This window comes from Myotis daubentonii, chromosome 14 (genome assembly GCF_963259705.1).
Source record: "Myotis daubentonii chromosome 14, mMyoDau2.1, whole genome shotgun sequence".
NCBI lineage: Eukaryota > Metazoa > Chordata > Mammalia > Chiroptera > Vespertilionidae > Myotis > Myotis daubentonii.
The window spans coordinates 47,060,645-47,083,161 of record NC_081853.1 but is presented as its reverse complement, the minus strand read 5'-3'; the positions used below and the strand labels follow the sequence as shown (position 1 = coordinate 47,083,161).

Sequence of the window (22,517 nt, the reverse complement as noted above, 5' to 3'; positions counted from 1 at the left end):
TAAATGAAGAAACTGAGGCTCAACCTTTCCTGAAAAGCAAGGCTTTCTGCTTACATACCATACCAATTAGTCATAAATTCTGCCAATTTTACTCCCTAAACATTTCCCATATCTGCCTCTCCTCCCCATCCTACCGCTACCCCAAAGTAATAGTAGTCAGCATTTTAAAATCTAGGGTCTGAGATGATCTCACTTATACCACTACCAACTCTGTGCAGTAGGTGTCATTTCTATTCTACACATAGGAAAACTGAGACATCAAAAAGGCTTCTTAGAATTTACCCAGGTCTCAAAAATACCAAGTGGTACCACTTGAATGAACCTAGGCTCTCTGATTTCAAACCCTATGCTCCTAACTCGTCATCGATTGTCACCTGGTTTAGTTAAACCATAAATCAGATCACATCATGCCCTAGTTGAAATCTCCCAATGGTTTCCCATTAGTTTGAATGAATTCAATTTAAAATATATATATATTTTATTGATATTTTAAAATATATTTTATTGATGTTTTTTACAGAGAGGGATAGAGAGTCAGAAACATCGATGAGAGAGAAACATCGATCAGCTGCCTCCTGCACACCCCCTCCTGGGTTTGTGCCCACAACCAAGGTATATGCCCTTGACCGGAATTGAACCTGGGACCTCTCAGTCCTCAGGCCGATGCTCTATTCACTAAGCCAAACCGGTCAGGGCGAATTCAATTTTTTTTCAAGGCCTGACATAAGCCATCCCTTGCCACACCTCTGACTTCATCTCTTGCCATGCTCCTTTGCTCACTATGCTATAATCCTCAAGTGCCTCCAATATGCCAGCCATTGCTCTAGGTTAGTGGTTCTGAACCTTCTGGCCTTTTAAATACAGTTCCTCATGTTGTGACCCAACCATAAAATTATTTTCGTTGCTACTTCATAACTGTAATGTTGCTACTGTTATGAATTGTAATGTAAATATCTGATATGCAGGATGGTCTTAGGCGACCCCTGTGAAAGGGTCATTCGACTGCCAAAGGGGTCGGGACCCACAGGTTGAGAATCGCTGCTCTAGGTGCTGGTGAGTGAGCACAGCTAACATAGACAAAGCCTCTTTCCTCAAGGGGGGTCTTTGAACACAATTCCCCGTTTGTTTCTCCCTCTACCTGGATCATTCTTTCCCCTTATGGCTGGCTCTTTACCTCTAAGGGAGCCCTTCCTTCTCTAACCAATCTATTCAAAGTGGAGTCTTGCTCTCAGTTATCCTCCATCCTCTTACTCCTTTTTCTTTTCTTCACAATATTTATCACAACTTAAAGTCATAATTATTTATTTTGTTTAAATGTATATGTCTTTCTTACTACCTTGTAAGCTCCATGAGAACAAAGACTTTGCAGTGCCCCCGCAGAGCACGCCATTGGTGAGCATTAATTGAATAATATTATATTAACTGGTCTTAGCTAGTCTCTGGCCAGTCTTGGAATCCATCCTATACCATAGCCAGTGTGATCTGGTCACTTACCTTCTTAAATCTCTCTAGATCCTATGGGCTTCTTTTCTTACCTAATGAAGAACAAGTATACAAGATCTTCCATGGAAAGGGCCCTGGGCTCAGGAGCTCAGAGATGAAGCGCATATCAACTAGATTTCTGAAAGACGAGGGTGTTCACCAGATAGAGAAGAGAAAGCAGGGTGTTGCCGCTCAGAAGCTCAAAAGAACACAATGCTTTCCAAGAGTGTAATTTCAGATGTGAAGAGTTAGATTTGCTGATATGAAAACATCCACTGAAAATAGTTTGTGAAGAGCCTTACAAATGACATTACTAGTAAGTTTTGATGCACACAAAAAATGGTACTGTCTTACAAAGTTTATTAATAGAGGAGGGGTATGATCCAATTAGTGTTTTAGAAATAAAATGAAAAGGCAGCCCTGGCTGGTGTTGTTCAGTGGTTAGAGCATTGGCCCCAGTATGGAAGGATCTTGGGTTTGATTCCCGGTCAAAGGCATGTAACTGGTTTTGGGTTCGCTCCTTGCTCCCAGACAGGGTGCATGCGGGAAGCACTGATGTGTGTCTCTCACATCGAAGTTTCTCTCTCTCTCTCTTTCCCCCTCCGTCCGCTCCCTTCCCCTCTCTCTGAAAAGAAATGTTGTTGAGGATTGACAACAGCAACAAAAAATGTTTAATGAAAAGACAGCAGTGAGAAGAACAGACTGGATAAAACATCAGTCAAGAGATTGCTTAATGTGAAACAGATCACATAAAGAGATAAAGGCCAGAATCTCAGAAGCTGAAATGGGGATGGAGTGTAGGAACAGAGAATTCAAGCAAGCCACACTACACACTCATCCTTACAATAAAGAGCTAATATGCAAATAGTCGTCACACCCTCGCAATGGGACCAGGAGACCTGAGGCAGGGCCGGGGGACCTGAGGCTGCGCCCCCCACCCTGTGGGGCTTGATGGGGGTGAAGCTGGTCGGGTCTGTGTCTTGAGCAACTTCTAGGTGTGCACGGGTGGGCGGGGACTTAACTCTGGGTCCCACAGCAAGCCCCAGACTCTTACAGGAGGGAGATTTTCATATACATTTTACTAATTTTCTTTCATCTCTGACACCTCTTTTTTAAAAATATATTTTATTGATTTTTTACAGAGAGGAAGGGAGATAGAGTTAGAAACATCGATGAGAGAGAAACATTGATCAGCTGCCTCCTGCACACCTCCCACTGGGGATGTGCCCCCACCAAGGTACATGCCCCTGACCGGAATCGAACCCTGGACCCTTCAGTCCGCAGGCCGACGCTCTATCCACTGAGCCAAACCGGCTATGGCAGGAACTTATTCTTCAACTATACATGTTATATAGCTCTTCACAGATGGGAGTGCCACTATAACCAGTCTGCCTCTAGCAGACTAAATAATAGGTCCTCCTCAAAAGCAGGGAGTATGCCATATCCATTTCTTCAATATCTAAGGCAGCACCTGGCACTCTCAATCTTTGTGAAAGAATGAATGAACAAGTAGAAGAATGCTTTATGACTGAGATTGGACTTGAAAACTAGGTGAGCTTTAGGCCTAAAACGGTCATTCCAGGAAGTGGTATGGTATGGGTTATTAGGTCTGGTAAACCTGGGAAATAGAGACACTGTCCTAAATTAAGAAGACAGATGTTGGGCCCCTTGGTCCAGCCTTGGACAGGCCGTGCTATTCCCTGCCTGAGACCTTCTCCCCATCCACACATCCCTGTTTCCGACGGCTCACTCCTTCATTGCATTCAGCTGTCTGCTCAACTATCCCCTCACCTGACGCTCTCCCTGATCAGCCCACTTAAAATTCAACAGTACACTCTATTATCCTCACTTTCTAAACCTTTTCTCTGTTATTCTTTTTAGCAGATTACCGAAGAGATCCTCTAACGGCTTTACTTACCTGTACCTATACGAGGATGGACTCACTTTATTTCAAATCAAGTATATCTGTCAGTTATTAACATCAGGACCTACTGAAACCTACAGCTCACTGAGATTTTCTTTTCCTTTAAAAACTGATTTCACGGTGAAGTCTAAGTGCTGACCACCTCTCACTCCTCTCACTTACGTTCCTTCCAACAAAACCTGGATGCCACAGAGATCATTAATTTCTTACAGGAGACATAGGCCGCCACACCGTCTCAGAGGTAGGCAGGGAAAAATTTTATATTCCTTAAAGGAGACGATTCTAGGAACGGGGCAGTAATTCATCAACAAAATCGAGGTGAAAGCAATCACAAGGAACTAGGGGGAAACAGGTTCTAAATGCAAGATGTTAGCGCAGACCCGAGTGGCACACTATAATTCCAAGTCTATTTAAATAAGTGCCTTAAACACAGTTAATCACACAGCACGTCGCTGACCAGAGGCAGGCTGATGCGGCCAAAAGGGCGCCCAGGTGAGTCTTAGCTGAGCCAGGGGGTCATTGAGGCAGCTGTGTGTTCCGGGAAGAATTCTCCCTGCTCTGCCTTCACACTGGGAAGTCGAAAAGTATATGAAACGGCTATCTAAATTTAGGCTTTTTCAGCCAGAGATATTCTGGAGGAGCAGGGCGGGGGAAGGGGGGGTCGCAAAGGCAGTCAGTAGTGACTTCAAGCTGTACTTGGGTGAAGAAACTATTGGACCTGGGGTCCAAAGACTCACATGAGCGAGGGCTGAGGGCGGGCAGGGGGCAGAGAAATGCACGCCTCAATTAAAGTCGCCCTTGAGTTCTTACCCCCCGTTCCCCACTCGGGGCCCCGCGGCCTCAGCGCGCAAGGTCTGCACCCCGCTCCTCCCCCCCCGCCCCCCCGCGTGTCCCGCCTCAGCGCGCAGGGCGCGGGCGCCTCACCTGCAGGCTTGTCTGCAGCCATCTTCCCGCCTCGGCTCGGGGTCTTCCCTGCAGGTGGCGTGGCCTCGACTCCAGCTGCCCGCCGGCCGCGGTCCTGGAACTCTGAGGGCGACTCTGTGCCCACCTTGGCTCTGGGCGCCGGAGTTCCGGCCTGGACGGGAGGGTAGACCGCGGGCTGAGGAAGTGACGAAGGCTAGTTCGCGTCGTCTAGCAACAGCAGCGGCATCTCCGCCCTGGCGGCTACACTGCATCCTGCCATGTACACCCTCCGCCCGGCGGAGTCCCGGCCACGCTACTTCCGGGGGCGTCGACGGCGTGGGAACTGCGGAGGCCCCGCCCCGCGCTGGCGCCCCGCCTCCTGCGGCGTCCGTGCGTGCGCGCGCCTCGGAGCGTGTGCCGGGGCGGCGGGACGGGGTCTGCGCGCCACTGGCTGCCTTCGGCTCATCCTGGTTCAAGCACGTAAGGGTCAGCGCTCTTGTCCTTCGTTTTACATAAAATCACCGTAACCGTACCTGACTTCATGTGCTAAGCACTGAGCCCTGCACTGGACCTGACTTTCTCATTGATTTTCCACGACTCTGTAAAGAAAGCGCTGTCGTGGTTCCCGTTGAAACAAAACATTTTTAGAAAAGTTTTGGACTTACAGAAAAGTTGCAAAGATGACACAGAGAATTCCCGTATCCTCCTCACCTACAGTGCCCTGTAGTGGACATCTTAATTTTTAAGTTACTATGGTACATCCATCACACCCAAGAAGACACCTTGATTGGTACATTTGTATTAACTTTTTTTAGGTTTTGCCATTTTTCCTTTTCCGTTCCAGGAACGGGATACCTACCACGTTACATTTATTTGTCATGTCTTCTTAGGCGATTCTTTTTTTTTTATACTTGAATTTGTCTCAATTTTTTAATTGAGGTGTAATTAACATACATTATATTAATTTCAGGAGTACAACATAATGATTTGACAATTGTATTTATTGCAAAATGATCACAAGTCCAGTTAACATCCGTCACCATACATAGTTCTAAATAATTTTTTTCTTGTAATGAGAAAAAAAAAATTTTTAAATATATTTTTATTGATTTCAGAGAGGAAAGGAGAGGGAGAGAGAGAAACATCAACGATGAGAGAGAATCATTGATCGGTTGCCTCCTGCACGCCCCACACTGGGGATCAAGCTTGCAACCTGGGCATATGCCCTGACCAGGAATCGAACTGTGACTTTCTGGTTCATAGGTTGATGCTCAAGCACTGAGCCATGCCAGCCAGGTTAGAAAACTTTTTAATATGAGAACTTTTTCTGTTGTTGTTAATCCTCATATAGGGATTTTTTTCCCCCATTGATTTTTAGAGAGAGAGTGGAAGGGAGGGGGAGAGACAGAGAGAGAAACATTGATTGGTTGCCTCCCCCTGGCATGTGCCCTTGATCAGAATTGAACCCGTGACCCTTCAATGGGTAGGCAGGCGCTCTATCCACTGAACCAAAAATGGCTAGGGCTTAATATGAGAACTTCTAGCAACTTTTTCTCTTAGCAACTTTCAGTATTATTAACTATAGTCACCATGCTGTGCATTACCTGCCATGACTTATTTATTGTTTAACTGGAAGTTTATACCTTTTGATCCCTTTCACCCATTTTTGCTCCCTCACCTCCCACCCCCACTTCTGGCAACCACTAACCTGTTCTCTGTATCTATGAGCTCTTTTTTTAAACATTATTTTTTAAAGATTCCACATATAAGTGAGGTCATATAGCATTTGTCTTCCTCTGCTTGACATATTTCACTTAACATAATACTCTCAAGGTCTGTTCATGTTGTCGCAAAGGCATCACCTTTGTCCCCTGTCCCCTTCCTGCTTTGGATATGGTCAGGCAAGGGCATGGTGCTCAGAGCTTGGGCCCACCAAGGGAAGACAAAAAGAATCCCAGGGATGTCAAACTGCAACCTGACATTGTTGAGTCACTGATCCAACAATGGAACCGCCTGCTGCAGATTTCTCATCAGTGAGATAATTAATGCCTATGTTATTTGCGACATCAGGACCATTGGCAGTACAGTATCTCTTCACATGGTGTGCCACTGTTGTCACAAGAAACCCACTCTGCAGGTTTTAATTCTGGCACTTTCTAGATCTTACCAGAAGATGCCCCAAAGGCAGGTTTTTAGATTAAGTTCACAAATACAGAGGGAATGACAAGTACATCCCACAACCATCTGACAGACAGTGATTGTGAAATGCTATGGGTTGTGAGAAGCCTTGCCAATTTTGGAGATGAAAGATTGTGGTGTTTTTTTTTAAAAATATATTTTATTGATTTTTTTACAGAGAGGAAGGGAGAGAGACAGAGAGTCAGAAACATCGATGAGAGAGAAACATCGACCAGCCACCTCCTGCACATCCCCCACCGGGGATGTGCCCGCAACCCAGGTACATGCCCTTGACCGGAATCGAACCTGGGACCTCTCAGTCCGCAGGCCGACGCTCTATCCACTGAGCCAAACCAGTCTCGGCTAAAAGATTGTGTTTTAAAATCAGTGAAATGTGGTGAATCTTTCCTAGAAGCCTCTCACCAAAATTTCCCCTTAGTTCTCATTGTGTAATTAGTTGCCTGCCCACCACTGGGCAGTTACTGGCAAAAATAATGAAGTCAGGAAAACCAAGATGGCAGCATAGGTAAACACCGGAAATTGCTGCCTCACACAACCACTTCAAAAATACAACTAAACGACAAAATGGACATCATTCGGAACCACAGAAAGGCTGGCTGAGTGGAAATTCTACAACTAGAAGGAAAGAGAAAAGCACACTGAGACTCAGAGGAGGTGCGGAAGTAAAGTGCAGAGGTACGGAGGCGCACACGGAAAGGGTTGGCAACTGAGGACACAGTTGTCTTTTTCAATCAGGAGGGAGACACAAGCTCCCGACTGCTCTGAACTCCAGTTCCGGGCGAGTTTCTGGAAACCCAGACACATATGGGGAGGAACTGAACTGTCTGGCATTGGGGAGAACTCGAGGGCGGCTTTCTCTCAGAGGTGCTTGCAGCAATTACCACGGGACACTGAGACCCGGGACCTCTTAGGACAGGACTGAGGATCAGCCATAGCTATTTGCTCCGCCCTGTTGATTCCCTGAGACCCCGCCCCACCCAAGCTGTGTGCAGCAGCTTTTGCATATGAATGGCCTGGCCCTTTGCAATCTAAAATTACCTAACAAACTGCAGCTGGGTCAGAGAGACCCAGAACATCCAAAAGAAGGCCCAAGGCCCCACAGCAGCTTGCATTGCTTCACAGCTGGGCCTCATCTGGGCACCTCCAAACCCCAAACAAAGAAGAGGAATTTGCAGATCTCTCCATAGCTCCTGCTGGGTAGCCTCAGGCAGAGGCTAAATTAGCACCTCCTTAGAGATCCAAGAGCCAGTGTACCCAGTGGTCAGAGTGGGACCATCCAGATGACAACTCCTCAGATCCATAAGGGACACACTCAGGGGGCAGACTTAGTGAGCACCAAAGCCCCACTGAAGCAAGTCTTGCCCCAGAAGGGTGTCTCCAGCACAGAAGTTCTCCCACCATAGACACAGCTGATTCTCACAGCGAATTGACCTGGAGGTCAATTTCTTCCAGTGATACCTACAACAATCAAGGCTTAACTACAACAAGACTGTGCACAAAGCCCACAAAGGGGCGCACCAAGAGTGTCTACCTCAAGTAATTGGGCCCTATAGGACACCTAGCACAGAAAGCCACTCTATCAACACAGGGAAGCAGCCAAAATGCGGAGACAAAGAAACAGGTCACAAATGACAGAAATGGAGAAAAGCAAACTACTAGATATAGAGTTCAAAACCATGGTTATAAGGTTTTTCAAGAACTTTCTAGAAACCGCCGATAAATTTAGTGAGATCCTCGATAAATCTAGTGAGACCCTTGAGGATATGAAAAAGGACCAACTAGATATTAGGCATACACTGACTGAAATAAAGAATATTATACAGAGATCCAACAGCAGACTAGAGGATCGCAAGAATCAAGTCAAAGATTTGAAATACGAAGAAGCAAAAAACACCCAACCGGAAAAACAAAAAGAAAAAAGAATCCAAAAATATGAAGATAGTGTAAGGAGCCTCTGGGACAACTTCAAGCGTACCAACATCCGAATTATGGGAGTTCCAGAAGAAGAGAGAGAACAAGATATTGAAAACCTATTTGAAGAAATAATGACAGAAAACTTCCCCTACCAGGTGAAAGAAATGGACTTCCAAGTCCAGGAAGTGCAGAGAACCCCAAACAAAAGGAACGCCAAGACACATCATAATTAAAATACCAAGAGCAAAAGACAAAGAGAAAATCTTAAAAGCAGCAAGAGAAAAACAGTTACCTACAAGGGAGTACCCATATGACTGTCAGCTGATTTCTCAATAGAAACTATGCAAGCCAGAGGGAGTGGCAAGAAATATTCAAAGTGATGAATACCAAGAACCTACAACCAAGATTACTTTACCCAGCAAAGCTATCATTCAGAATTGAAGGTCAGATAAAGAGCTTCACAGATAAGGAAAAGCTAAAGGAGTTCATCACCACCAAACCATTATTATATGAAATGCTGAAAGGTATCCTTTAAGAAGAGGAAGAAGAAGAAAAAGGTAAAGATACAAATTATGAACAACAAATACATATCTATCAACAAGTGAATCTAAGAATCAAGTGAATAAATAATCTGATGAACAGAATAAACTGGTGAGTATAATAGAATCAGGGGCATAGAAAGAGAGTGGACTGACATTTCTCAGGGGGAAAGGGGTGTGGGGGTGTGGGAAGAGACTGGAAAAAAATCATACACCTATGGATGAGGACAGTGGGGGGGGGGGTAAGGGCAGAGGGTGGGGTGGGAACTGGGTGGAGGGGAGCTATGGGGGGATAAAAGAGGAACAACTATAATAATCTGAACAATAAAGATTTAATTTAAAAAAAAATAATGAAGTCATTTCCAATTTTCATTTTGCAAACATGGCTGCAGAGCTCACTCTTGAACATGTGCACAGTTAAATGAGTTTCTCTAGAATAACACTGTACCCATATTTTGGGGGGGGTGAATTTAATTGTGAAACTTTCCAAAAATATTCAAAAGTAAAAAGTATAACAAACTCCATGTGTCCATCCCCTTGTTTCATTTTACCATATGCTAGTACTTCTTTCATTTATCCTTTCCTTCTCATTATGTTTTTCTGCTGGAGTGTTTTATTTTTTTAAAGGGGAGAATGATGATTTTTATTTTTTAAAATATATTTTATTGTTTTTTTTTACAGAAAGGAAGGGAGAGGGATAGAGAGTTAGAAACATCGATGGGAAAGAAACATCGATCAGCTGCCTCCTGCACACTTCCCACTGGGGATGTGCCCACATCCAAGGTACATGCCCTTGACCGGACTCCAACCTGAGACCCTTGAGTCTGCAGGCTAATGCTCTATCCACTGAGCCAAACCAGTTAGGGCGCTGCTGGAGTGTTTTAAAGCAAATCCCAGACATCATATAATTCACCTCTAAACACTTCAGTATGCAACTCAAGAAGAAAAATCCAAATATTTTCTTGCTTAACCACAACGCCATGATCACATCTAACAAAATTAAAAGTATTTCTTTAATATCAATTACCAAGCCATACTCAAATTTCCTCTATTATATGAATTTTTTTTGTAATTTCTGTTTAGAATCAGGATCAAACAAGATCATTTTGATTGTTATGTCTCTTGTATTTCTTACAAGCCTTTTACTAGTAACTCTTATGTTTCTCTTAATCTAGAACAGCCCCCTCCCCTTTTATCATTTCTTTCATTGACTTGTTGATGAAATTAGGATCCAATATAAGATCCCTCCTTTGAGATCTGGCATGTTTCCTTGTGGATTGCATCCTTTATGCTCCCTTTTTCCTGTGGACTACAGGTCAGCTCTAAAGGCTTGATTATGTTATGATTCAAACATTTTTCCCCCTGAGAATCCTTCCTAGGTAGTGCTTTCTTCCTAGGTGTACTTTTTGCATCTGCATTAGAAGGTACATAGTGTTGGTTGTCTCACTTTTTGTAACATTAGGATTGATCCTTGCCTCCAGATAGTGACAGCCTGATTTTTATACATTTCCTATCAGCCTTTCTCCTAGTGGTTTTAGAAGCATTAATGACCACTGCCTGAATCACTAATAATTGAAATAATTTTCTAATTTGGACACTCTTGCATTTGTTAACTAGAATCAGGGGTGAGTGCTTTCTTAAATTTTATGCTTTAGGCACCCACTCACCTTTACCTTACTCCCAGCCCAAGGCAGAATTCTTCTGTACTGAAGATCTTTCCCTTTTCCATAGGGATATTTGGTTACACTGAAATTCAGTTTACATCAGAAAGGCAGGATGAATGTTTAGTTCTTTCCCTATGATTACCAATTTTCAGAGGAATAAGTTTGATGTTCCAGAAACCTACAGGATTATTTCCTTTCTGAAAAATTATCTGAATCCATTGCTTTTTATATATTCAACTAGAGGCCCGGTGCACAAATTTGTGCACCAGTGGGGTCCCTCGGCCTGGCCTGCAGGATTGGGCCGAAACCAGCTCTCTGACATCTCCTGAGGGGTACTGGATTCCGAGAGGGCACAAGCCAGGCCCAGGGACCCCACCGGTGCATGACCAGGGCCGGAGAGGGTCGTGGGAGGTTGGCCAGCTAGGAAGGGACCGAGGGAGGGCTCCAGGGCGTGCACAGCCCGCCTCACTCAGTCCCGATCTGCAGGACCCCAGCAGCAAGCTAATCTACTGGTCGGTGCATCTGCCCCTTGGTGGTCAGTGCACATTATAGCGAGCGGTTGAGTGGCCTTAGCATATCATTAGTATATTATGCTTTGATTGGTTGAACGGCTGACCGGTTGACCAGACACTTAGCATATTAGGCTTTTATTATATAGGATGTTTTAGCCAATTGCAGTTCTTCATCTTTTTTTTTTTAATAATATATTTTATTGGTTTTTTACAGAGAGGAAGGGAGAGGGACAGAGAGTTAGAAACATCAATGAAAGAGAAACATTCATCAACTGCCTCCTGCACACCCCCACACTGGGGATGTGCCTGCAACATTGATTTTTTTTTTTTTTTACAGAGAGGAAGGGAGAGGGATAGAGAGTTAGAAACATCGATCAGCTACCTCCTGCACAACCCCCACTGGGGATGTGCCCGCAACCAAGGCACATGCCCTTGTCCGGAATCAAACCCGGGACCCTTCAGCCTGCAGGCTGATGCTCTATCCACTGAGCCAAACTGTTCAGGGCTCTTCATCTTTTTGAAATTAAAATAATTCCATGTGTGTCTTTGAGAGCACACAATCCTAATGATTGTCTGTTAGTATAATTATACCTTGCTGTTAATCCCTTAATTTAGCTGCTGTTGTAGATGTGTTTTAGATATATTCTCATGTTCACCAGTTTCTTTGCTCATACTTCCTTCTTTTTAAAAAGATAGCTATATAGAGATATAATTCATGTACCTTACAATTCACCCATTTAAAGTGTACAGTTTGGTGAGTTTTAGTATATTCACAAAGTTGTGCAACCATCACCACTAACTCCAGAACATTTTCATCAAACCCAATAGAAACCCTGTACCCATTAGCAGTCATTTCCCATTCCTCCTATTCCCCCAGCCCCTGGCAATCACTAATCTGCTTTCTGTCTCAAAGTGACCATCTGAGGATCTGTCTATTCTGAATTATCCTATATAATAAAAAGCTAATATGCAAATTGATCAAACAGCAGAATGACTGATCACTATGACATGCACTGACCACCAGGGGGCAGACGCTCAGTGCAGGAGCTGCCCCCTGGTGGTCAATGCGTTCCTGCAGGGGGAGCGCCACTCAGCCAGAAGCCCTGAGCTGGGCTCATGGTTGCCGAGTGCAGTGGTGGTGGCGGGAGCCTCTACCGCCTCCGCAGCAGCGCTAAGGATGTCTGACTGCCAGCATAGGCCCACTTCCTGAGGGCCTACCGTAGGTTGGACATCCCCTGAGGGCTCCTGGACTGCAAGAGGGTGCAGGCCAGGCTTAGGGACACCACCCCCTCCACACACACACTGCATGAATTTCATGCACTGGGCCTCTAGTCTTATATAAAGAGAATCATCATAAAATGTGTACCTTTTGTGACTGGCTTTTTTTCACTTAGCATAATATCTTCAAGGTTCATCCATGTTGTAGCATGTCACAGATGTATTTCAGATTGTTCATTGCAAACATATCTATAATAATAAAAGCATAATATGCAAATTGACCAAATGGCCGAACAGTGGAATGACTGTCCAGACGTCCTTCCAGATTACCTTCAGGACGAAGCCGGGGCTGCGAGGGCTGAGGCAGCGCTGGGGCTGCGAAGGCCTACTCTTGCACGAATTTCGTCCATAGAGCCTCTAGCAGTAATATAATTGATTTTTAAAAATTTATAATTATTGTTGAAAGTATTACAGATGTTCTCCTTTTTTCCCTCCATTGATCTGCTCCACCCCACACCCACCCCCCACCCGGGGCCTTCACCATACTATTGTCTATGTCCATGGATTATACATATATGCAAATAAATTCTTCGGTTAATCTTTCCCCATCCACTCACCCCATTCCTGCAACCTCGATGAACTGGTTATTAGTTTTAATGGTTTTTCAGTTAATTCCTTAGGATTGTGGACACTCCAGGTAATTAAAAAGGCGTTCTCTCTTATGGTGACTTTTCTTTCCAGAACCTGCTGTCTCTCATTCCAGTCCAGCCTTCTTTGGGAAATCCCAGTTTATTAGGCAGGTCTGTACCTGTCAATCTAATTGTGAATTGTTTCAAGTTCTTTTTGTGTTTAGGACTTCTGGGCCATTGCAAATTAAGAGGTGAAATTAAGCAACCGTTTTAAATGTCCCTGCATTATCAATGATAGTTAAGTTCTTTGAACTTATTCCAACAGAGAGGAGGTTGGTCTGCCCAAGGCACATGGGAATTTTCTAGGAGCCTCATTTTCTCACCGACTGCGTGTCAGCTGTATTGATGAATGTCTTAGTTGGCTCCAATGGAAAGAAAGCCAAGCCCAATTACCCCACTGGGTAAATCAAACAGGTTTTACATACCTAGGGGAACCAGAATGAAATGAGCAGAGTCAGAAAACAGCATAATGATCAGCAGCATTTTTTTGGATAGAGTAAAATGCTAGCTTCAGTACCAAAAAAATCTCACCACAAGGGTGTGTGCGCTAGTGGTGGGGGTGAGTTACAGATGGAAATATCTCAGTAAAATTGGGTCACATTAGGCCTTTAGGAAGCTCAACTCTTCTTCCTCCTAGGCCCAGCCCTCTGTGTGTCTATGTCAGCCAGGACATAAGCTGGGCCAGTGACCCTCATCAAACCTGGGGTTAAACAGTATGCAACAGTACTATTGGGTACCATTCAAGTATCCTCAGCATGAACAGTCTTCATTCATCACCCTCTCCAACGTCAGGTAAATCCAGCCTGGTCCAAAACATTCCTGAACTCAGAGCTGGGGACCTAGAACAAGGCTCAGTGCTCCAGAGCCTCTGAATCATCCAACAGATCCTTAGACCAGACGAACAGTTTAGCAGCAGGCATCTAGTGTCAAAACAGAATCATCTTTCACCATCTATATTCAGGAAATGCCTCCCACAACTTCTGCGGTTTCCATTGCTACCACCTGTCCTAAGACCTCATCACACTAAGCTTCAAAACTGGTCTCGGAAATGCCCTTCACGGTCCCTGGATCTATACAATTCTCACACATGCGGCTTGCACTACAGATGTATTGGACAGCGCCAATTTAGACCTCTGTGACTTTGCTTGTATTACACCTCTAACTTGAAAACATAAATTTACCATTGACCAGTAGGTGGCACCCTGTCACAAATTATACTACATTGAGTGTAGGCTCATTATGACAGCTTTCTTTGTTTGAGATTGTCCCATCCACACAGGAAAAGGCCAATCTCATGTGTCTCCTCCTCAGTCCAGCCTGTCTAGTCTCAGAACTTGGCCAATAGGGAGTATGCCTTCCACGTTTGTCCTTTCATTTATCAATAAGACGGAAGGGAGAGCAAAAGGATCACAAATCCTTTTCCTTAAGTGGTCCAAGAAGGTCCAGGCCACACTATTTATAGCAGTAATGCAAATGGAAATAAACCAAGATATCTTCTCCTGTGGATTTGATTGTTCTGGCTCCTTGCTACTGTTGAACATCCTGTGGTGATTGCAGCTATCTTATCTAATCTAATAAAAGACACACATGCAAATTGACCATACCTTCGCTACGCCTTAAGCCACGCCCACCAAACAATCAGAGCGGCTATATGCAAATTAACCCAACCAAGATGGCGGCCAGCAGCCACGGAGCTGGAGTGAGCAGGAGGCTTGGTTGCTCCAGTGATGGAGGAAGCCAAGCTTCCCGCCCGCCCGCCCTGGCCTGCTCTGAGCTCCACTGAAGGCAACAAAGTTTCAATTATAGAAGGTAAATAAATCCCAGAATAAAAGAAAAAAAGGAGAGGCTGGGAGCTTCTGTTGCCGGGGGGCTTGGTCAGCCTGAAAACGACCCTCAGCCCCTCACCCAGGCTGGCCAGGCACCCCAGTGGGGACCCCCACCCTGAAAGGGATGTGACCAGCCTGCAAAGACCCATCACCCAGGCTGGCCAGGCACCCCAGCGGGACCCCCACCCTGATCCGGGACACCCTTCAGGGCAAACCAGCCAGCCCCCACCCATGCACCAGGCCTCTATCCTATATAATAAAAGGTTAATATGCAAACTGACCCTAACAGCAGAAAGACTGGGAATGACTGGTCACTATAACACACACTGACCACCAGGGCGCAGATGCTCGATGCAGGAGCTGCCCCCTGGTGGTCAGTGCGCTCCCACAGAGGGAGCTCTGCTCAGCCACAAGCCAGGCTGCCAGCTGCCAGTACAGCGGTGGTAGTGGGAGCCTCTCCCGCCTCCTCAGCAGCAGCACTAAGGATGTCAGACTGCAGCTTAGGCCTGCTCCCCACTAGCAAGTGGACATCCCCCGCGGGCTCCCAGGCTGCCAGAGGGATGTCTGATTGCCAGCTTAGGCCCAATCTCCCCGGGGAGTGGGCTTAAGCCAGAGGTAGACATCCCCCGAGGGGTTCCAAACTGCGAGAGGGCACAGGCCAGGCTGAGGGACCCCTCTCCCCCCCCCCCCCGACCCCGAGTGCACAAATTTTTGTGCACCGGGCCTCTGGTATAATAAAAGGCTAATATGCAAATAGACCAGTTGCTATGACGCACACTGACCAGCAGGGGGCAGACAGTCCATGCAGGAGCTGCCCCCTGGTGGTCAATGCACTCCCACAGGGGGAGTGCCGCTCAGCCAGAAGCTGGACTCACGGTTGGCGAGTGCAGTGGTGGTGGCAGGAGCCTCTCCTGCCTGTAAGATGTTTGAGGGCTCCCAGACTGCAAGAGGGCGCAGGTTGGGCTGAGGGACACCCCCTGAGTGCACAAATTTCATGCACCAGGCCTCTAGTATTTCATAAACCTGGACACAGCTGGCCCTTGCTCTATTGCAGCAAATGCTGGGAGGTCCTAGCCACCTCTCCCTTCATCTGGTCCCAGTGCACTTGCAAACTGACAAGGCTTGCTATCTGATTTCCTGTCATGGCATTTGGCTTATTTCATGTTCCTAGTATTCTTGATTCAAAGCATATTTTTTCTTTATTGCAATATGTGTGAAAGCCTCAGTACTCTACAGGCCACTCTGTGAAGGTTGTTGCCCCTGGCAGAATATTATAAGATGCAGAGGATTTTAAAGTAGGGAAAGGGGGATTGACAGTCAGGTTAGTTAGTAAGACACAGCAGCCCTGCTAACTCAAAAGGAAATCCCCTGCTGGTTTGCATTCTGCTTAGTCCTTTTGAGGAAAAACAGAAAGTGAGAAACTAGCAAGGTATGAAAAGAGACTTAGTGTTAACCTACTTTGGGCTTGTGGGATTAAAAATAAAGATTTCTTTCCCTTTGACTACCACATACTCTCCTAACAATAGATTGTAGTGGCTATGCTTATGGGGTAGATTATAATTACCATGATTTGAAGAGGGAGGATTTATTTGTGTCCTCTACCTATATGAAATGGTTGAACAAAAACAACAACAACAACAAAACAATTCTTTCCTTCTGATCACAAACCTCAGGTTTATCTGTAGATAGCAATTTGTACACACAGTGCAGAAACAACATAAGGATCTTGCTTTATTCAGAATTTGGCAAATAAAACGGCAGTGACTTGAAGTTAACTATGTGAAGTCACTGGACAAACTAGACTGTCACCTGGACCCAGGGTGAAAAGGAAGCTAACTAGTTGATGATATCAGGAAATGGAAAGCCACAGATAAGTGGGAGGAGGCGCAGTCCATGTGGAATAAAGGAATATAGTGATGAAAGGAGGACATGAGAAGCAAGTGTCCTGAGCCTCACACATGATTGTCCTTCTTTTTTTTTTTTTTTAAATATATTTTATTGATTTTTTACAGAGAGGAAGGGAGAGAGACAGAGAGTTAGAAACATCGATGAGAGAAACACCGATCAGCTGCCTCCCGCACATCTCCCACTGGGGATGTGCCTGCAACCCAGATACATGCCCTTGACCGGAATCGAACCTGGGACCCTTCAGTCCGCAGACCGACGCTCTATCCACTGAGCCAAACCGGTCTCGGCATGATTGTCCTTCTTAAAGACAAATATATTATGACTGCTATTTTCATCTAGGCCTTCTTTTCTTTACCTGTGAAATAAGAAAGTTCAACTACAGAATGTAGGGGAAAATATGAAAGACATTGAAATGGAGCAAAATGATTACTAGGTGCCAGCAACAGAAAAACAGGCAGACATTATCCAAACACTCCTGGGTTATCTGATTCTATGGAGTATCTGTGCCTTTCATAGTCTTGGAGCTCTTTTGTAAGTATATAGACAGCGGTTCTCAAACTGTGGGTCGCGACCCTTTGGGGGTCGAATGACCCTTTCACAGGGATTGCCTAAGACCATCGGAAAACACGTATATTATTACATATTGTTTTTGTGATTAATCACTATGTTTCAATTATGTTCAATTTGTAACAATGAAATTGGGGGTCACCACAACATGAAGAACTGTATTAAAGGGTCGCGGCATTAGGAAGGTTGAGAACCACGGGTATAGACTGTAGACAGCCAATAGCAAAACAGATTATTCTTGTGCAAAGACATGCAAATACATTCTGGTTTTGTGGAAATGCAACTGAATTCCCTCTCTCCCTGTGTTCTTCCAAATTTGTCATGTGTCATTTGTGTCCACTCGGGGCTGTCTGCTGACAGAGTAGCTATGATTACCACACTGGGGTAGTCTCAACTAAGACCACGTTGCAAGAAATGATGGTGGAAAGAGATTTGGGGTGGGCAGCCTTGAGAGAAAATATACATATGGGAGAAGGAGTTCTGAAGGGGATCTTCACAAATCTGGAATAAATCTTATTCCTTTTTTTTTTTTTTTTTTTTTTACTGTGATAACCTTAAAAATAAAAAGCCAAAGTGAAAGGCAACAGATCTTTATTTGCCATCAAAGAATAGCTATTTGGGAAGCAATGATTCAGGCAGAAACCCAAATAGAGTTCTGATGATTATGAGGTGCAGGCAAGGAGTATTTATGAAAAAGGGAAGGGAAATAATTCCATGAGTAGAAGGAAGGAATTTCTATAGGTGCAAATGAGCTAAGTTGTTCTTCTGCTACACATGGCGATGCTAATTATAAAGAATGTCCCTAATTTTCAGTCCTCATAGTCAGGATGTTGGCTTTCTTGTTAGCTTTACAAATAGTTGTTTCAATGTTATTTGCCCAGTTCAAACATTCCAACGGTTCGAGTGGTAAAATTTACAACGTCATTCCTCTGGGATGGCAGCCCTGACTCCATTTTGAAATGGCTCTGTTTATATCATTTTTCACAACTGTGTATCTCTGAGCTAATTCTATAGCCTGGAGATAAAGCATATTTGTAGAAACTGGGTATCTTAACCTGATTCCCCTGAAATGAGAGCTTACCATTAAAGCTTATGGGTAAGCCATTTATTTGGGAATGTGACTCCAGGAGAAATGAGTGAAAACAGGGATGGAGGAAAAGCCAGCACAAGGATGCATCATCAAGTTGATATCACTAAGGGTGACTGGTTGCTCAGTCCTCTGAGAAGCCTTATGAAATTCATATCCAAATTGTCCAACTCGGGGGAGCATTTGAGATCTTGCTCCCGGTTTATGTTGTCAAATTTTCCAACTTGGGAATTAAAGAGAAAAACATTTATCTCCCAGGGCCTGTTCCCTATTAATCAAAGGCTGCTCCCTGGGGCATTAGCTTCCCTCACTCATAAGTGCTGAACTGGTTTAGAGAAGCCAGGGCAGGAAATAAAAAGCTTGGTGAGGTACTTGTTGACACCTGTGTGCAAGTGGTCCCTGCAGCAGGGCTTAAGGAAAAGGCGAGGCCATGATAATAGTGTCTGAATAAATGCTTAGCAACCAGCTTTTAAAGACAGGAAAGAAGCTCTGATTTGTAACGCTGGCCAATATCCATGGTATAAATACTCGCACCAAGGCCAACTTCAAGCCTCCAATGTGATGTCACTGAAGACAGAGTTGGGAAGAGATGTGCACAATGGACCCTATGAGCTGGTAGGAACCAGCTCCAGGACATCTGGATTTGGAGTAGTGTCCAAGCCTTGCATGATACCCTATTATTCAGGTTCTTATAGTTGCAACTCAAATTAGCTTAAGATTTTAAAGCATTTTATGCAAAGAGGAAATGTATTGGCTCACATGATTAAAAAAGGCAGAGGTGGAACTGACCAGATAGTTGCTCAAAAAATGTACGTGAGCATCTGTTTTCATCATTCGCCTTTGTGTTCTTCCTACTGGCTTCATGCCCAGGCAGTCTCTTCCCCCATAGTAGCAAAATCAACTTCAAGTTTACATATCAACTATCTTTTCAAATCTCTAGTGCATTTTTGTATGGAGGTTCCCCCCCTCCTTGTCTATGTATTTCTTAGATCTGCCATTGAAAAGGTCTAGAAACAATGATAAAATAAACCCAGTAAAAATGAGCACCATTAGCATCCAGAAAGTGGCTTTCAAAGTCCATTCCCCACTGGAAAAATAAAGGCTCTTTGGGGAAATGGTTGCTTCCAAATTTGTAATACAAAAAAAAGTACAAGATAAGCCCAGAACATCCTGTCATATGAACTAGCAAGGAAGCTATCCAAGAAGCTGATGTCAAAAGGATTCAGAAACCAAGTTGAAGGGGTTGCACTGGTCAAATGTGAGACAATCTGAACATTAAAAAAATGCAATGGGCCCGGCCAGTTTTACTCATTGGTTAGAGCATCAGCCCGTGGACCAAAGCAGGCTTGCTCCCTGTCCCTGGTGGGGGCAAGTGAGGGAGACAGCTCGTCAATCAATGTGTCTCCCTTACATTGATGTTTCTTTCTTTCTCTCTCTCTCTCTCTCTCTCTCTCTCTCTCTCTCTCTCTCTCTCCCTCCCCCCTCTCCCTTCCTTCCTTTCACTCTCGCTGAAAATTAATGGGGAACAATCTCCTCAGGTGAGGATTAAAAAAAATTCAATGAATAAAAAAAAATTTAAATCCATGAGTCTATAGTGGTGCTCAAAAATTTTTTAGTGACCGTTTCAGGATGTTAGTGAACAAGCTCAGTTGGGAAGCTTGAAAATAAAGGTAAAGAATCAGCTATGTATGCTGCTGTCCTGGTCCCTCTACTTGGTACTGTCCCTCTATGTAGCCAAAGAGTACATGCAGAGGACTGTTCTTTATAGAAGTATTCCAGATAATATATGAAGAAGAAATGACCAAGTTAGAATATCACTATATTGTAACTCCTAATGGGATAATGGATATATTATTGATCAACACTTGATCCTAAGAGAGACGACCAGTCATTATGTGCCTACTAATTGGAAAACACAATATAATCCATGAGGTAATCTTACCAAAAGAAAACCAAACTCAAAGCAGATTAAACCTCTAGATCTAACTACAGGAAATAGAGGGCAGAGGAACATGTTAAATATACCATGAGGAATGCAGTCAGCAAAATCGAGCCAGCACTACTAGAACTTTGTTATTTATTTATTTTTATTGATTTCAGAGAAGAAGGAACAGGATCATTGATTGGCTGTCTCCTGCGAGCCCCCTACTGGGGGTTAAGCCCACAACCTTGGCATGTGCCCTGACCGGGTATCGAATCATGGCATGACCTTCTGGTTCATAGGTCAATGCTCAACCGCTGAGCCGCACCTGGCCATGCTGGAAATGTTTTTAGTTTGTTAATCCTCACCTGATAATATTTTTCCATTGATCTTTTAGAGAGAGTGGGAGAGAGAGGGGAAGATAGAGAGAAGCATTGATGTGAGAGAAACACATTGACTGGTTGCCTCTTGCACGTGCCTGACCAGGGCCCAGAAGGAGCCTGAAACCAAGGTACGTGCCCTTGACCAGAATCTAACCCGGGATCCTTTGGTCTGCAGGCCCATGCTCTATCCACTGAGCCAAACTGGCTAGAGCTAATAGAACTTTATGTAACACTGGAAATATATTGTATTTGCACTGTCCAGCTATTAGTCAACGTATTGTGCAGACCTATCTGTAAGCCAGATTTGAACTTTTCTTTCTCTAAAGCTGTCATAAGAAGCTCTCCATGAGGCCATGGGGGTGGGTTGATGGACTGCAATGCAGCAGGATTGGGTATCATAGGAGGAGTAGGTGCTAAACAGGTCTGAGCCATCTGCATATACACCTTGCTCATGCCTTCTAGACCTGCTCCAATCTGATCTCTAACCTACCACTACCATTTGAGGCGGATTGCTGCTGCACATGCCTGACTTCACGGGTTGACCTATCAGAGAGCACCCAGTTCTTTCAGTTACTTAAGTTTCCACAGTCAAGCATTCATCTCTATCAGGGCTTAGGAGCAAACCAGAAACTTTCTTGAAAGGAGAATGGTTAAACGCAGAAGAGGATATGGCTTTTCTCCGAAAACATACCTATTTATGCTATGATTTTCCTATTGGGGCTCATCAGAGTCTTTGGTGCTTTTATTTACCAAAGAACACTCAAACGTTATGCTGAGTCAAAAGACCCACATGGCCCGACTAGTGTGGCTCAGTGGTTGAGTGTCTACCTATGAACCAGGAGGTCATGGTTCAATTCCTGGTCAGGGCACATGCCTGGGTTGCAGGCTCGATCCCCAGTGCAGGGTGTACAGGAGGCAGCCAATCAATGATTCTCTCTCATCATTGAAGTTTCTATCTCCCTCTCCCTCTCCCTTCCTCTCTGAAATAAAATACATATACACACCCTAGTGGCAGGTTGGCATGTACCTCAGCTTGGATTTGCTTCAGAGTTTTTTATGTTCTTTTAAATTAATTACAAATGTTTTGTCAATTACTATTGACATACAATATTATATTAGTTTTAGATGTACAACATAGTAATCAGACAATTATATAACTTATGAAGTGCTCACCTCAATAAGTCTAATACCCATCTGACACCATAAGTAGTTATTATAATACAAGAGGCCCGATGCACAAAATTCATGCCTTCCTTCCCCTGGCTGCCGGCACCAGCTTCCCTCTGGCACCTGGGACCTGGGCTTCCCTTGAAACCCTGGCTTCATCTGGAAGGTCGTCCGGAAGGACATCCAGTCTAATTATCATATTATGCTTTTGTTATAGATTATGCTGCATTGTGCATTTTTTGTTCTGGGACTACACTCAAAACTGGCTTCTTTACAGCAAGTGGGTTGGAGCTGCACACTCAATATGGTATAATTTTGCCTTCAAAATCCAAAGAAGCTAAAACTATAAAACTTAGAAGAAAATATAGGCATAAATCTTTGTGAGCTTGAATTAGGCAAGGAGTTGGCACAGCAACCAAAGGAAAAACAGATAAATTGGAAATCATCAAAACTAAGAACTTTTGTGTATCAAAAGACACTCAACAACAAAAGACAACTGAAGGATATCCAAATGGTCAATAAGCACATGAAAAAATACTCAACATCACTAATCATCAGAGAGATGCAAATCAAAACTTCACACCCACTAGGATGTCAATAATAAAAAAAGATGG

At 44.3% G+C, this 22,517-nt stretch overlaps 1 protein-coding gene and 1 non-coding gene across 5 annotated transcripts in view; one reads left to right on the top strand and one right to left on the bottom strand.

Moving 5' to 3' along the window:
- CNOT10 (CCR4-NOT transcription complex subunit 10) overlaps positions 1–4,608 on the bottom strand; it is a 50,800-nt gene extending 46,192 nt beyond the window's left edge. The window contains exon 1 of one of the 4 annotated variants that reach the window (XM_059664156.1): positions 4,331–4,608. In XM_059664156.1, the coding sequence (XP_059520139.1) occupies positions 4,331–4,581 (251 nt within the window). In that variant the 5' untranslated portion in view covers positions 4,582–4,608. The remainder of the gene's footprint in view (positions 1–4,330) is intronic. The other 3 variants (XM_059664155.1, XM_059664154.1, XM_059664157.1) reach the window with 3 other exon arrangements.
- Positions 4,609–16,359: 11,751 nt separating this feature from the next.
- Positions 16,360–16,499, top strand: LOC132215940 (small nucleolar RNA SNORA29). The gene has a single exon (XR_009448642.1). It is a non-coding gene; the product is annotated as a small nucleolar RNA SNORA29 (small nucleolar RNA).
- Positions 16,500–22,517: the final 6,018 nt, after the last annotated feature.